At 39.1% G+C, this 16,687-nt stretch overlaps 1 protein-coding gene across 1 annotated transcript; it reads right to left on the bottom strand.

Annotated features, from left to right (window-relative positions):
• Nucleotides 1–3,150: 3,150 nt before the first annotated feature.
• On the bottom strand, nucleotides 3,151–12,160 carry FAM200B (family with sequence similarity 200 member B). Its single transcript, XM_035005267.1, has 2 exons — nucleotides 11,473–12,160; nucleotides 3,151–5,896 (listed from the first exon to the last, which is right to left on the bottom strand). Exon 2 carries the CDS (start codon nucleotides 5,144–5,146, stop codon nucleotides 3,170–3,172), a length of 1,977 nt encoding a protein of 658 aa, XP_034861158.1. The 5' UTR covers nucleotides 5,147–5,896; nucleotides 11,473–12,160; the 3' UTR covers nucleotides 3,151–3,169.
• Between the last annotated feature and the right edge of the window lie 4,527 nt (nucleotides 12,161–16,687).

Genomic DNA, 16,687 nt, shown 5'->3' on the forward strand with positions numbered 1-16,687 from the left:
AAATAAATCCTTAAAAAATTTGTCTTAAAAAATAATAAAATTAAAAATAAATAAAGTTATCTCTTTTGTTGGTTGGCCTTCTTGGTTGCTAAAGGATGAAGAGAGATGAGGCATTTGAAGGTCTTAGAATAGGGGCACCTGGGTGGCTCAGTCAGTTAAGCCTTCAACTCTTGATCTCAGCTCAGGTCTTGATCTCAGGGTCACATGTTCAAGACCCACATTGGAGGTAGAGTTTACTTAAAAAAAAAAAAAAAAGTGTGACTCCAAATGTGGAGCCATAGTCCCAGAGAGTACTCTCAGTCCAGAAGGCAGAGGCATGTGCCATATAAATTATCCCAAGGCTTTGAAACCTAGTGGAGTTTGCCTAGGTGGGTGGACCTCTGAAGGTGATTGGATTGTGACTCATTTTTGTCTCTCATTTTCTCCCTTTTTGAATGGGAATGGTTGTGACTGTTACCTAGGTCTGTCCCACCACTGTATTTTTGAAACACGGAACTGACTTTCTAATTTCACAGGTCCACAGAGGATTTTGCCTCAGGATAGATTATACCCAGATCCTGTACCCACACCTACTTTAGGTGATTTATTTTTATTTATTTATTTATTTTTAAAGATTTTTTATTTATTTGACAGAGAGAGACACAGCAAGAGAGGGAACACAAGCAGGGGGAGTGGGAGAGGGAGAAGCAGGCTTCCCGCAGAGCAGGGAGCCCGATGCGGGGCTCGATCCCAGGACCCTGGGATCATGATCTGAGCCGAAGGCAGACGCTTAACGACTGAGCCAGCCAGGCGCCCCCTTTAGGTGATTTAGATGTCAGATTTGAGCCTTGGGGCTGGTGAGACTTAGATGAGATTTTGAACTTGATGTTGTAATGGGCTGAGACTTTTGGTCACTTCAGGAGAGGTGAGTGTATTTCTCATGCAAGATTGGTATGAGTCTTTTTTTTTTTTTAATTTTTTTAAAAATTTATTTATTTATTTGAGAGAGAGAGAGTGAGAGACAGAGAGCATGAGAGGGGGGAGGGTCAGAGGGAGAAGCAGACTCCCCGCTGAGCAGGGAGCCCGATGCGGGACTCGATCCCGGGACTCCAGGATCATGACCTGAGCCGAAGGCAGTCGCTTAACCAACTGAGCCACCTAGGTGCCCAAGATTGGTATGAGTCTTTGTGAAGAGTGGCCTGTGATAGGTTGAGTCCTCTCTTCACTACCCAGATGTCCAGATCCGAATTCCCGAAACCTTGAATATGTTGCCTTACATAGTAAAAAGGATTTTGCACAAATGACATATACTGACAAAAGACACAAGATCTCTGGGTCAGAAACAATTTATTACTCATAGCAAGAAACCCAGCCAGATCAGTATTGTTTGTCAGTTCCCCATACCCCAGTTCCCACAGCATGACATGGTAAGGGCCAGGTGTTACCTCTGCATCATGCAGTGGGTTGCACCACAGAAGACTAGGGTGTTATGGAGTTGCTGGTATTTGAAGAGGGGAAGAAGGCTTTATCTTTACTTCCCTGGGTGTCTCTAGCTTCATGATCCTAAACTGACTCCCTTTATAAACATCCTTAACTTGGATGCAAATACCTTCATTCATTAGATCCACACTGAGCAGACAAGTTAAATATTCATGGAGAATTGTCTTCCAACACTTTATTTCAAGCACAAAGAAAGCAAGAAAGCGGGGGGAGAGGGGGGAGTGATTACCTTCAACAGAATACAAAATATGGAAAATCAAGTATTACAATAATGCTAAGTGTGGTGGCTGATGGAAAAGAATTGCTAACCTTTATGATTTTAGAGAAAGCCCTTGCCAAAAGAAACATCACTTAAAAAAAAAATCACTCATTGGAGTCAGTGAATACATAAAGGCAGAAGTTGAAATTAGTTTGAGAAAGACATATTAAGCAATTTAAGTTGCTTAATTATCAGCAACAATGCGAGGAAGCTGTATCAACCAGTGCATATTCGGATACTTACAGAGGTTATCTAACAAAATCAGATTTTTAAAATGTAAAAAAGGCTTTGCCACACATTTAATAATTATTCCTGAGAATATGACCTCAAGTTCAGATGTTAGAGTCCATTATTTGTTAATCAAATGTATACTGAATACCCACTTACTATGTATCATACAAAATGGACATGAACTCTGCTCCTGTGGAGCACTCATCCTAAGGTGGCAGACTGACAGAACTAGTAATCAAATAATTAAAATATTACAAATGATATACTACAAAGAAATAAAGGGAATAATGGGGAAAAAAAAACCTACGGTGGTTAGGAAAATCTTTAGGGAAGTAGCATTTACTTCAATTTATTCTCAAAATATCAGTCAGTGCGTCTATTTATTTATTTTTAAGTAATCTTTTCACCCAACGAGGGGTTCAAACTCACAACCCTGAGATCGAGAGTCAGATGCTTCATGGACTGGGCCAGTCAGGCACCCATGGAGTGAGTCTTTTTTTTTTTTTTAAGATTTTATTTATTTATTTTGAGAGAGAGAGAGAGTGCACGAGTAGGGGGGGCAGTGCACACGCAGAGGCAGAGGGAAAGAGACTCTCAAGCAAACTCCATGAGGAGCACAGAGCCCAGTGTGGGGTTTGGTCTCACAACTCTTGAGATTACGACCTGAGCTGAAATCAAGAGTCGAATGCTTAACCGACTGAGCCACCCAGGCACTCCTGGAGTGTCTTTTAAGACCTAATTCAGTTAATGTATTTCCTCTGCATAACCCTTCAATTGCTCTCCATTTCACTGACAAAAACCCAGAGGTCCTATGATGGTCTACTGAGCCCCTCATGATTTGGTCCTCAAATAGTTTCCTGACCTTTCTTATTACTCTTTCTATAGCACTTATCTTTGAAATATTATAAGTCTTATTTATGGTCTCTCTCTCCCTGCTAGAACATAAGTTCCACTATAGAATGATCTTTGCTTTCTTCATTTTGTATCTCAAATGTCTCTAAAACAGTTCCTGGACTCTAAGAGAAGTTCACTGAATTTTTGTTCAATGAATGTAAAGTTACATTATGATTTTATTAATATTTAAATGTAACAAAAATAAAAACAAAGTTATCTCATACAATGCTATATTAACATCTAAATACAACGTAGGAAAATGTCACAAAATAAGAAACACAAAAACAAAAACCAGGTAAGATTTATTTAATGTGATGGGTGTGCTTGCCTGTTCATAAGTTCATCCCAGTCTGGACCACAGGAGGACAAGGCTACCCGCATACCTGCCGCACCATTCAACCCATTTCTTTCCTTTGGTTTTAACTGGGTTAAGACTGAAAACCCTAGCTCACACAAGCTAGTTGTTGTGAATGGTAGTAATAGTGGGACACTCTTTCTACTTAGCAGAGGAAAGTCTTCCTTCACCTTAATCCAAAATGCTGATAAACTTAATGTTTCATAATCGCTCTTCAATGTATATGAAGAACTGAGCTGCAATAATTCACTCTCTTCTTCAGGCACCAAGTTTAACTCAATTATTGATTCTGGGTTTCGAAAAGCAAATGGGTCTTTTACCCAGCAATTTTCTCTTAATATTTTAAATTTCTCTTCTGAGAAGAAATGGTTAAAAGTTTGAGACAGAGAAGTGAGATGCAACAATATCTCTAATTTTATTTCTTTCAAAATGTTTTCACTAATAATATTCTCTTCAATATGTTGCAAAAATCTTGGAAACATGTAGTAGCTAGGACGGTTGCTTTTCAGCCTCGCTTGCCATAACAATAATGTCTTTCGGAATCCCTGGATACGTTCGACATGTTGGAATATATCACTATTTTTCCCCTGTAGTTTTAAACTCAGTTCATTAAGAATGCCAAAAATATCAGTTAAATATGCCAATTTCATTACCCAAATATCATCTTCAAAAATACTTGCCAAATGAGATTTTTTTTCAGTAAGAAAAATGTGAATCTCATTCCTGAGTTCATAAACCCTGCTTAGTATTTTCCCGTGAGACAACCAACGGACTTTGGTATGATATAGTAAGTGGGTATGATTAGTTCCAATCTCTGAACAAAATGTTTCAAGAAGCTGGTTATTTAGTGAGCTTCCTTTAATAAAGTTAACCACTTTCACTGCATTTTTCAATACTTCCATGAGATTCTGTGGGATTTCTCTGGATGCTAAAGCTTCACGATGTATAAAACAATGATTCCACACAGTACCATTATTAGTAACTTCTAGCAATTTTTTAATTACTCTGCTATGTTTTCCCGTTATGCTTGCTGCTCCATCACTTGTAATTCCTTTGCAGTTTTTCCAGTTTAATTTATATTGACCAACAATGCACTTTTCTAATTCTGTAAAAATATCTAATCCACTTAGATGTGAGGTTATATTTAAACAACACAAAAAATCCTCCATAAAATCATCTTGCCACGCATATCTGACATAAACTAAGATTGTTGTGCAGCTCCCCATATCAGTGCTTTCATCAAGCTGAATTGCAAAATCTATACCAGACTGCAACCGAGCTAGAAGCATTGTTTCTAAATGTTCCGCAATAGTACAAATGCGAAGAGATATTGTGTTATCACTAGATATCGTTTTCAATTTATCAGCTGATTTGTCATCAAAAATTGTACGTACCATATCCAAACATGCTGGAAGAATTATTTTTTCAGCAGCTGTGTGAGCCATTTTCTCTTTTGCTACCCGATATGCAACTAAGTATGATGATAATAAGGCTTTCTCACTAATGGCGGTAGAACCACCAAGGAATTGTGTTGACGACTTTACATCTTTTTTCTTTCTTTGAAAATATTCAAGAGGCTTACCAATAAGTTCAGCATGCTGAGTTTCTAAGTGTCTTTTTAATTTTGAAGGTTTTAAGCTTTCATTTGCAAGAATATTATTACAAATAACACACTGAGGTCGGTCATTTTCAAAGGGTTTTTCACATTTGATAAAACCGTATTTTAAATAATCTTCATTGTAACGTCTTGCACTTACTTTTTTCTTTTTGAAATGTGTCTCAAACGAAGCTGAAGATTGCAAATCAGAGTCACTATTTTTCTCAGTATTGTCACTATTCACATTTCCAGATACAGCAGATGAACTTGAACATGCTTCTGCATATTTCACTTCATTTTTCCTCTTTCTTTTAAAAAAGATATGATCCATTTTAAAAGTAATTTTGATTAAAATGTTTTAACTGCCATTAACCACAAAAAATATATATATATATATGTATACATATAAATATAGCCTAGATAACATCTTTCTAAAAATGCAGTTTGCAAATGCATCTCAGTTGAACATCTCAGAATTCACATCTAGTTGCAAGTCATGGTAACATAAAACTAGACTGCTCACCAACTTTATTATGAAAACCAAACAAGACACCAGTGGGCAAAGGATTGAAAAACCATGTCTTAAGTCAGTATACATTCTATTCATTATATGCCCTCCATTAATTATCTTTTCACATACTGAAATTGACCTTAGTATTTCTTGCAGCAAAATTCTTGCAGAGGAGTCAGGCAAAGCACCTGATACTTTCTATTTTATTTTGTTTTAAAAAATTTTTTGACTCACAGAACTGATTTCATGACCTACTGATGGGTCACACACAGAATGTGAAAAATATTGATACAGAGACATTTTCCTTTGCTGTGTTGAGCTTGAGTATGTCTGTTTGATGATCAAAGCAGCAAGCTAATGTGCTAGACTGTTGGCTGGTAGGAACTTTCTTGAAGTGGTAGGTATATACCTTATTTTTTCATTCTTGACACTTTTTAATGGGAAGAGTTTTTAAGAATGCCAGTATGGTCTGACCCAGTGAGGATCCAAGGAGGCTTTTCATAGCTAGGTTAACTACCAGGTTGGACCTGATGATATATTTTTAGAACTTTCTTGGACTGCATCCTTGACCTGGGAATAAAAGCAGAGATATGACATTAAAGCTTTACAACACAGAGAGTATTATTGTCAGCTACAGCAACCTTCATGACATCCAAGATCATGAGTGCTGAAGCAAAAAGCCTAAAAGCTCTTCTCATCACTATGCTTTATCAGCTTAGGCCTATTTCTGTAAGGCAAATCACCTGAACCAAGATTGGTAAATAGAAAAAATGTCAGTAAAGCCTGGAAGTCAGCATCAGGAGTTGCAAAGTACACTTACAAAGCTGAATAAAGCAAGCCATGGAGGAATATAGTTCATTCACCATTACATACTTCCTCTTAGCTCAGTTTGGTTTTGTCCATCTTAGAAGTACAGGTATCCCCCACTTTCTAAAAGTTCGTGTTACACCATTTCACTTTTAGGACAGACCTATGTTAATACCTATTTTGCTAACTGAAAGAAATCCAAAGAGGATTTTCACTTTTACGAAAAAAGCCGTTACCGTACTAGTGTAGGTCTTCGGTAAAAGCGAAGTGGCATAACACAAACTTTCAGAAAGCAGGGGATTTCATAGGAATGCTCTACTTTTTGAAGGGGAAACCTGCACTTAATGCACTGCTCTCTTTGATCTTAGTGTATTTGGGTCTTAGCACTATAACACAGCACTTCCTTACACACCCTTCCATCAAGTTGTTTCACCTTTCTGGGGGGGCGGGTAAACCCTTATATTTACTGTAATGTTTATTAGAAATTCAATGACTTTGGGCACCAGGGTGGCTCAGTTGGTTGGGCATCTTGGCGCGAGCCAAGCTACTCATGCTGTTTGACAAGGTCCAAGTATGGGGGACGATCCTGAAAACAGGAGACTCCACAGCTGGCTCCTGCTATTCTCTTTCATTTTGTTTATGGCAATCTTTATAATTGTGGGAATATTTCTGGGGTTGCATGATAAAGTGACTACTCATCTTAGTTACGCCTATCTAAGCAATCATAATGAAACTAATTCCACGAAGAATTAGTTTCTATAGAACAAAATAACAAGATGGTCACGCTCTGTCTAGCACCTTTCTCTTTGCATACTGTTTTTGTTTTAGCAAAAGTCAATAAGCGGAAATCAATAAAGGTCATGTTAATCATTACAAAGGAAAAATGAAAGAAGGCTATGTCTGTAGTCCAAAAAATGATCTAAGATTATCTCGATAAATTGTAAAAAAAACCATAATCACGTTATGAAAGTATGGAAAAACAAAAATATCCTAACAAAGAAATAAAGTTCCTCCGAGGCTGTCAGGAGGAGATGCTTGCAACCTGATCCTGTGTCTGTGTCTCCTCATTCGCCGACGCCGTCCTTTCCTACGAGAGACCCACCCCGGCTGGAGCTGGACTCCAGCAATAAGTAAATAAAATCTTAAAAAAAAAAAAAGAGAAATCTCTCCTGTTTGTCAGTTTAGGGTTGGACAAATGTTAAATCTTAAATTTAAGGGCTGAAACTTTTTGAGATGGAAAGGTTTAATGGGCATTTTGGAACAATGTTGGAACACAGCTTTAGGAAGGTGCCAGGAAGGTGGCAGCAGAAGCCATCTGAGAAAACAGCTGTTGCTATAGGAGTAGGATTAAACTGTAATATACAATAGCACAAAATGCACACCTGTCTCTGGGCTAGCACTCTCTTGGCATAGTTTTCTGTTTATAGTAATATAAAGGGTTGGTGCCATCAGGCTGACCTACAAATAGGGACAGAGGTCAGGGTTTATTTGTTAGAACAGAGGCAATTTTAGGTGTTGGTTGCCTTAGGAGGGACTGGAAATATCGACTTGGCTAGCTACTATAAATGCTTTAACTACAGCTAAGTAGCCTAAATAGTTGGAAATCTACTGTTTACAGTACCTGCCTACACTTAAAAAGATGTGTATCTGGGAGAGAATTCAGGACTGGTAGATGCGTTGACTTAATCTTGGTTAGATGTTTCCTTGAAAGACGACATGTTCCAAATATTCCACCTTGGTCTGAAAAAGGCAAAGCTTTTCTTTGGAGGTCTTATGTCGTATCTTCCAAGGGAGGTAGTAGGACTAAAGAGTTTATTTCTCTTGGATGTCAGAGCATGGTGTACATCATCAATGTTTCAAACCAGAACTAAATTGTTGGGAAAACAACTCCATCTAGGTTTCTTTTTAATGAATAAAAAGAGCTGGAGGGAAATTCACAGCAGCCCTGAAGCAATCTGATTCAGATATATAGCTGCCCTTAATAGGTAAGAGAACAATTATTGACTCTCTTCCTCTCATAATTAAAAGTTCCAACAAGGATACTCACTTGTTTTTAATACTTCTTTCCTTCCAAGAAATCTCAAACCACTAGTTGTTTTTTTTTTTTTTAAGGTTTTATTTTTAAGTAATCTCTACACCCAGCATGGGGCTTGAACTTACAACCACAAGATGAAGAGTCATATGCTCTACGGACTGAGCCAGCCAGATACCTCTGAAACCACTACAATTTTAAGGATAAAATATGCCATGTCTCCCTACTTTTTTTTTTTATAGATATTTACCTTATATAGCTAAAGAAAAATGGAGCTAAATAAAAGAAAAATGGAACTAAACATGCTCCAAAGTCTTTTTTTGCCCTCCTTTTTCTTTACTTGTCTCTGAAATGCCTTAATGGGAAGTCACAAGAGTTTTGGAGAATAGGTTCAAACCTGAGGTTTTTGGTCTAAGTTTTGGAATATTAATTTGAAGAGACATATCCTTAATTAGAACTCAATGTAAATCAGAGCATATACATATCATAAGATGAGCATGTACATCAGTGTAATTCCATAGCCCAGATGGGCTCTGTTGGGGCAAATCCCTTCTGGCCAAAACTTAAAAAATCATAAATGTGTGCAATGATGCTTAAGATATATGCACTGAGGTTGACTGCTCTGGATATATAACCACATTTCTGAGCAATAATGCTCTTTAATCAGCTATGCATATGGCTTAGCCATCCTTTAGGACAGAATTTCAATTAAAATGACCAACTACTTGTAGTTGAAGGTTTCATTAATATAGTCATGTGATATGGGTTCAGGTTACTGATTTCACACTAACAAATCTTATCTACTTGTTCCTAGAACGTGTTTGTCATATGGTAGGTACTCAATAAATGTATTTGAAAGAATGAGGGAATGATTGACACTATTTTTACTATTTTTTAGTATTTTTACTATTACTATTATCTTATTTGAAAAATAAGTTACAAACTATATTTGAACAATTTAGTAATACCTAAGACAAAGGCTAGCAAAACACATTCTCTAAAATAGGATAATCAGAGATATCCTATTTCATAATAAACCTCTTATAATGATACGTAGTAGAAAGAATGGTTCTATAAAAACATAAATGTAAACTACGTTTAGATTTAGCTTATAAAGCTTAGCACCTAAATCTACCTAAAAATAACCCACATAAAAATACTAATCTTATTTTACTATTATTATATATTATTATAGGTATGAATTATTATTCTTTTAGACAAAAACAACTGTCATTTAATCATTCTAGTCTTTTATATTTTTACTATGCCTACTCAACCCAATGCCTCCTTGGGAGTTTATAATTGGCTATGCTTCAGACTCTTGTATTCAAAAAGTATTCTTAAAGAGCTTACTTCCTCTCCTAAATCAGATAATTCATTTACAGCAACAGTAGAGGTAATGTATTAGGTACAGATCTGGTAGATGTGGTAATGAAAGAATGTGGAAGTCCTTTTCCTTCTTTTTTTTTTAAGTTTGTTTGTTTGTTTTATATATTTATTTATTATTTATTTTTGTATTCATTTTTTATTCATTTATTTTTATTTAGTTAATTTAGTCAGTCAGTTTATTTATTTATTTATTTAGTTAGTTAGTTAGTTAGTTAGTTAGTTAGTTAGTTAGTTGGTAATCTCTACCCCCAACATGGGGCTCTAACTCTTGACCCGAAGATCAAGAGTTCCATGCTCTTCTGACTCAGCCAGCCAGGCACCCTGGGGTTAGTCCTTCTCTAACTGAAAAAGGATGCAAGATATCAGCTAAATGGATCACATAAGTAGAAAATGGTGCAAGTTTGATAGAGAGGGTATGAAATAGTTGTCTCGGAAAGTAGTACCATGCATGGTCTAGGAAATGTTTCAGGATTTTAAGCTGTATGCATGATTATCTTATATGCTTAGTGCAATGATCATTACTGCTATAAGCTTAAGAGGTGGTCTTTAGTTCCCTGCCACTAATTCTTACCTCTTAGATGTATCTCCACAGTGTTATGAATATTATCTTCTAAAAATACAGCGATTTTATTTATTTATTTATAAATAAATAAGTAAACTCTATCCCCAATGTGGGGCTAAAACTCATGACCTGGAGATCAAGAGTAGCATGCTCTACCAACTGAGCCAGCCAGGCACTCCTAAATATACACCTTTGATCAGTTTCTTCATAATTCAAAAACCTTTAATGGTTCTGAGCTAGTGCATTCTCCTCAGGACAATATCCTTTAAATCTAAGCCTCGTCTTATCTTTCTAGGTGTCTCCTTCATCTCATACCTTCAAACAATTCTACATCTTAAGCTCTAAGACTATAGTTCTTGAAATGCGTCATGCACTTCCACGATTCTGCTTCACACTAGTATTCTGTTTGTATGGAATACTCTTCAGTCATTTGAAATCCTATTCATTCTTGAAATGATTTAGCTCAAACGCTACAGCATCCATCCATTCAACTAACATTTAAGTACTTAACAATGTACCAGACACTGGGCATACAAAGCAAAAAACAAGAAGGATAGTGAAAAAACAATGTAAGGGAATACTTGTTCATCTGTTATGATGAATGAACCAGAGTTACATCACACTGATAAATCTTAAAAACAACATTAAGTAAACAAGCAAACTGCAAAAGGATATCACATCACTGATTGTTAAAAATATGCAAAACAGTACTATATGTGAAATTAATATTAAAACATAAAAGTGCTTGGGGGAGTGGTTACCTTGGGCAAGAGGGAACAGAATGAGATTGCGCGGAGCAGACAAAGGATTTCAATTTATATTATCAAACAATTTATGTAATTTATTTCTCCAGTTAGACGGCGAGTACACAATGTATGTCATACTTTTGTTTCTATCTTTTGTCTAAAATATTCTACTTTTTTAAAGGATCTATAAGGCTTGATTCCCTCCTGCAGCATTGCAGATCTGTCTCATAACCAGAAACTTAAAATTACCTTCCATCTTTTCCACTCTCTTTTGTTTCCCTTTATGCACACATTAGTACACTAGACCTTAAGGGCAGAAGTTCCAGGTGTCACCTCTGGGTATATTCATTCGCACGTTATCCTCTTCATCAGATTCCTGTTCCCTCCAGTCCTCTCAGGCCCAACTAGGCCTTCTAAGAATTTCAGCCTGACCCTTTCAGCCGACCCTAGAATAGCTCCCCTCAAATCCCGGATTACTGTTCCCCTTCCCCCGGGAGACCTCAATTCGTCCCCTGAACAAAAACAGAATGTGCCTCCCCCAACAAACCCCTGAGTATCTCCCCTTAGCAGTCTCTGGTCCACTCCTATCACAGACTGCCTTTCTCCTCACCTCCAGCCCAGCGCCTCAAGCCTCCCGTTTCGCCCGTAGAGCCGCGATTCGGCGCGTCCCCCCATTCCCTACGCAACACCACTTCCGGCCTAACCTTAGCACCCACAAACATTGCACTTTCAGCCGGAAAAGGGCTGGCTCGGCCCTCTGCGCACGCGCAAAACAAGAGGCCGGGTCCGCAGCTTCTCGTCCAGGCGCTCGCGCGGCAGTCTCGCGGTATTTCCTTCCCCCGCTGGGATTATTTGAACGCTCTGGCGGTAATTGGAATTTGGGTGCTCGGCGGCGGGCTGACCGGATTCTGAGATGGCTTTGTATTTTTATTTATTTATTTATTTTTAATTCTATTTATTTGCGAGAGAGAATGAGAGACAGAGAGCATGAGAGGGAGGAGGGTCAGAGGGAGAAGCAGACTCCCTGCCGAGCAGGGAGCCCGATGCGGGACTCGATCCCGGGACTCCAGGATCATGACCTGAGCCGAAGGCAGTCGCTTAACCAACTGAGCCACCCAGGCGCCCTCTGAGATGGCTTTGTAGACTTCACCTGGGGTCCGCGGGGCCCCTGCAGCCCGGAGCGGACGAGGCTCGTCCTGGCCGGGTGCCGGCGCCATGGGGGCGGAGAAGAAGCTGCTGCCGGTTAAGGAGGCCTTTCAGCTGGCGCAGCAGCCCACCAGAACCAGGCGAAGCTGGTGGTGGCGCTGAGCCGCACCTACCGCGCGGTAAGCGCGGCCCCGGGCCTCGGCCGCCGCCCCTCGCCCTCCCCGGACCAGCGTCCCCCAGGGGCCTCCCGTGGCCCTCCGGACTCCAACCTTCCGAACCTCCCGACCCAGTTCGGAGAGGTCTGGAGACCTGCCCCAGGTCGCCCGGGCACCCCCTCTCCCCAGCGGCCTCCGGCCGCCGGACCCCCGAGTGACTCGTGAGCGTACGCAGATCCTGACAGTCTTTATAAAAGGATTGTAGGGAATTTTGAATTTTAGTACCATTGTACCTGGTTTACTTTTTTTTTTTAAAGATTTATTTATTTATTTATTTATTCATTTGAGAGAGAGAGAATGAGAGACAGAGAGCATGAGAGGGAGGAGGGTCAGAGGGAGAAGCAGACTCCCTGCTGAGCAGGAAGCCCGATGCGGAACTCGATCCCGGGACTCCAGGATCATGACCTGAGCTGAAGGCAGTCGCTTAACCAACTGAGCCACCCAAGCACCCTGTACCTGGTTTACTTATTTAGACACCCATATTGTATTTAATGATCACAATCTTGCGTCTCTTTAGGTTAACAGTTCACTGATTTTTTTTTTGATTGTATTCCATTTTAGGTTTTTTTAAAAATTTTTTTAATTCTTATGTTAATCCCCATACATTACATCATTAGTTTTAGATGACGTGTTCCATGATTCATTGTTTGTGCATAACACCCAGTGCTCCATGCAGAATGTGCCCTCCTCAATACCCACCACCAGGCTAACCCATCTTCCCACCCCCCTCCCCTCTAGAACCCTCAGTTTGTTTTTCAGAGTCCATCGTCTCTCATGGTTCATCTACCCCTCCAATTTCCCCCGCTTCATTCTTCCCCTCCCGCTACCTTCTTCTTCTTTTTTTTCCCTTAACATATATTGCATTATTTGTTTCAGAGGTACAGATCTGAGATTCAACAGTCTTGCACAATTCACAGCACTTACCAGAGCACATACCCTCCCCAGTGTCTATCACCCAGTCACCCCATCCCTCCCACCCCACCCTCCACTCCAGCAACCCTCAGTTTGTTTCCTGCGATTAAGAATTCCTCATATCAGTGAGATCATATGATACATGTCTTTCTCTGTTTGACTTATTTCACTCAACATAATACCCTCCAGTTCCATCCACGTCGTTGTAAATGGCAAGATCTCATTCCTTTTGATGGCTGCATAATATTCCATTGTACATATATACTACATCTTCTTTATCCATTCATCTGTCAATGGACATCTTGGCTCTTTCCACAGTTTGGCTATTGTGGACATTGCTGCTATAAACATCGGGGTGCAGGTACCCCTTCGGATCCCTACTTTTGTATCTTTGGGGTAAATACCCAGTAGAACAGTTCACTGATTTTTAACATAAATCTGCATTTCATTAACCAGGTTTAAAATACATACATAAATATACATTTATATTTCTACCCTGTAGTGATTTTAACAAAATACACTTCTTTATTATTGACAAAATCAGTCAGTAACCAACTGAGTAACATCTTTGTTACAAACCAGTAACATCTTTGTTACAAACCAGCTATTTTTCAGGTTGATATACTTAATTGCCTTTTTTAAAAAAAGATTTTATGTATTTATTTGACAGAGAGCAGGAACACAAGCAGGGGGAGTGGGAGAGGGAGAAGTAGGCCCCCCACCGAGCAGGGAGTCCGATGCGGGGCTCGATCCCAGGACCCTGTGATCATGACCTGAGCCAAAGGCAGACGCTTAACGTCTGAGCCACCCAGGCGCCCCCATAATTGGCTTTTATTATCATTTTAAGAAATAGAAAAAAGCATTTCTTTTTCTCAAGCTAATTTTTTTATTTGGCAGGATTACACAAAGATTAAAAAACTATTTCACTGGATTTTTAAAACTTTTTTTGATTAGTAAATATTTTACATGCTCGAAGTACATAGAAAGAAATGCACTGAGAAGACTCGCTCCTTTCCTAGTCCCCATCCAGCACTGTCCCTCATAGTCTTTTACAGATAACCATTTTTAATTAGTTTCTTGTTTATCCTTCAGGTCTTCATGCAAATTCAAGCAAATGTGAATATGCGTTATTTCCCTTCATTCCTCTTTCAATATTTTCTACATTGTTCTGCACTTTGCTTTTTTCATTTAATAGTATATTCTGGATACTCCTTATCACTGTCTAGTTAGATTTCCTCATTTTTCTTTTTCTTTTTTTAGCTGTCATATATTCCATTTTGTGGACATACTCTAATTTATAGCCAATGCACTATAGGTACACACTTGTATTGTTTCCAGTCTTTGCGTATTAGAAATTATTATTATTTTTTAATCTCTGTACCCAACGTTGAGGGCTCGAACTCAACCCCGATATCAAAAGTGGCATGCTCAGGGCGCCTGGGTGGCTCAGTTGGTTAAGCGACTGCCTTCGGCTCAGGTCATGATCCTGGAGTCCTGGGATCGAGTCCCACATCAGGCTCCCTACTCAGCAGGGAGTCTGCTTCTCCCTCTCCCACTCCCCCCTCTTGTGCTCTCTCTCTCTCTCACTCTCTCTCTCAAATAAATAAAATCTTAAAAAAAAAAAGTGGCATGCTCAGGGGCGCCTGAGTGGCTCAGTCATTAAGCATCTGCCTTCGGCTCAGGTCATGATCCCAGGGTCCTGGGATTGAGCCCCGCATCGGGCTCCCTGCTCTGCGGGAAGCCTGCTTCTCCCTCTCCCACTCCCCTTGTGTTCCCTCTCTCACTGTGTCTCTCTCTGTCAAATAAATAAATAAACTCTTAAAAAAAAAAAAAAAGTGGCATGTTCTACTGACTGAACCAACCAGGCGCCCCTAGAAACAATGTTTAAATGAATACATATTTCCTACATTTGCAGGGGTAACTGTCAGATTGTCTGAAGGGAATTGCTGTGTCAAAGAGGAAATGTATTTGTAAATGTGATAATTACAGTTGCCCTTCATAGAGTGGTCCATTCTATACTCCCAGCAGCCAAGTATGAGAGGTATTCCCCCTTTTTTTTTTTTTTTTTGAGGGTGTTTGGGAACCACTGAAATATAATTGGAGTTTTTTTTTTTTTTAATATTTTATTTATTTATTTGACAGAGAGAGAGCACAAGCACAGGCAGTGGCAGGCAGAGGGAGAGGGAGAAGCAGGCTCCCCGCTGAGCAGAGAGCCCGGACCCTGGGATCATGACCTGAGCCAAAAGCAGACACCCTATGCCCTACCGACTGAGCGACCGAGGTGTCCCTAGGGGGATGTTTCTGATAGATAAGAAAATCTGTACATAAAATCCTGAATAGTGTGGGAATAGTAGTTATAATGATAAATGATTTATCTAAAAGAAATTGCTGCGTTATAGGAAGGCGAAATTATAAAAGGCAGTGTTGAGGGCGCCTGGGTGGCTCAGTTGGTTAAGCATCTGCCTTCGGCTCAGGTCATGATCCTGGAGTCCCGGGATCGAGTCCCGCATCGGGCGCCCTGCTCGGCAGGGAGTCTGCTTCTCCCTCTGACCCTCCCCCCTCTCATGCTCTCTATCTCATTCTCTCTCTCAAATAAATAAATAAAATCTTTAAAAAAAAAAAAAGGCAGTGTTGAATTGACACCAGTGGTTTTTTTCCTTTTTTTTTTCAACTGAACTGTATTTATCTTTGGTACATTTTTCTAAATAGACTGAAGGATGTGTAGAAGAATCAGAAGAATCTTTTGTAATCAAAATATTATGCTGCCTTCCTCCGTAACAGAAGTAACTCAAAAACAGGAGAGACACAAGTAAACGATTACCCAAAGTCTGTTTGCCTTAATCATTTCTTCTGGATAGGCGATTAAAAGTTATTAAGGAATAAAGATTTTAATTTGATGAGAAATTATTATCTTGGAGTCTTAGGTCAGTACTGGGGATAAAGACTTAATCAATGTAATTTGTGAAGGATTGGTTTTATATTTCTGGTTATCAGTAAAACATTTTTTCAGGAGGCATTTGTTCATACCTTAAATACATTATGATAGTCTGTAAATATGAAATCTGCAGTGAAGCAAGAAATAGAATTTGCACCAGTTTTACTTCATTTAGCCAAATAGAAGGAAGATGAAGACAGTGACATTTCAAGTTATTTTAATTATTTTACTTTCTCTTGAAAATACTCTGCAAGTTTATCAATTTTTATTAACATTTACAGTGAGTATATGTATCATCTAAAAATTTACTGGGTTGAAAGCCTTAAGAGCCTTTATAATTTAGAGAGAAGACAGCTAGGGGTCTAAATTTATATGTGATGATAAATAGGGGCACCTGGGTGGCTCAGTTGGTTGAGTGTCCGACTCTTGATTTCAGTCCAGGTCATGATCTCAGGGTCATGAGATGGAGCCCCACATCGGGCTCCCTGCTGCCGAGTCTGCTCATGTCTCTCTCTCTCTCAAATAAATAAAGTCTTTTAAAAAAATAAATAAAATATTATGTGTGATGATAAGTTTATGGTATATGTACATATATACACATTTATGTCACATGAAAG

The sequence above is a fragment of the Mirounga leonina genome, unplaced genomic scaffold (genome assembly GCF_011800145.1).
Source record: "Mirounga leonina isolate KUSES-001 unplaced genomic scaffold, KU_Mleo_1.0 Mir_129, whole genome shotgun sequence".
NCBI classification, from domain to species: domain Eukaryota; kingdom Metazoa; phylum Chordata; class Mammalia; order Carnivora; family Phocidae; genus Mirounga; species Mirounga leonina.

Coding starts and splice junctions, on each gene's coding strand:
- FAM200B (XM_035005267.1), bottom strand. CDS start 5,146: ATGGATCATATCTTTTTTAAAAGAAAGAGGAAAAATGAAGTGAAATAT.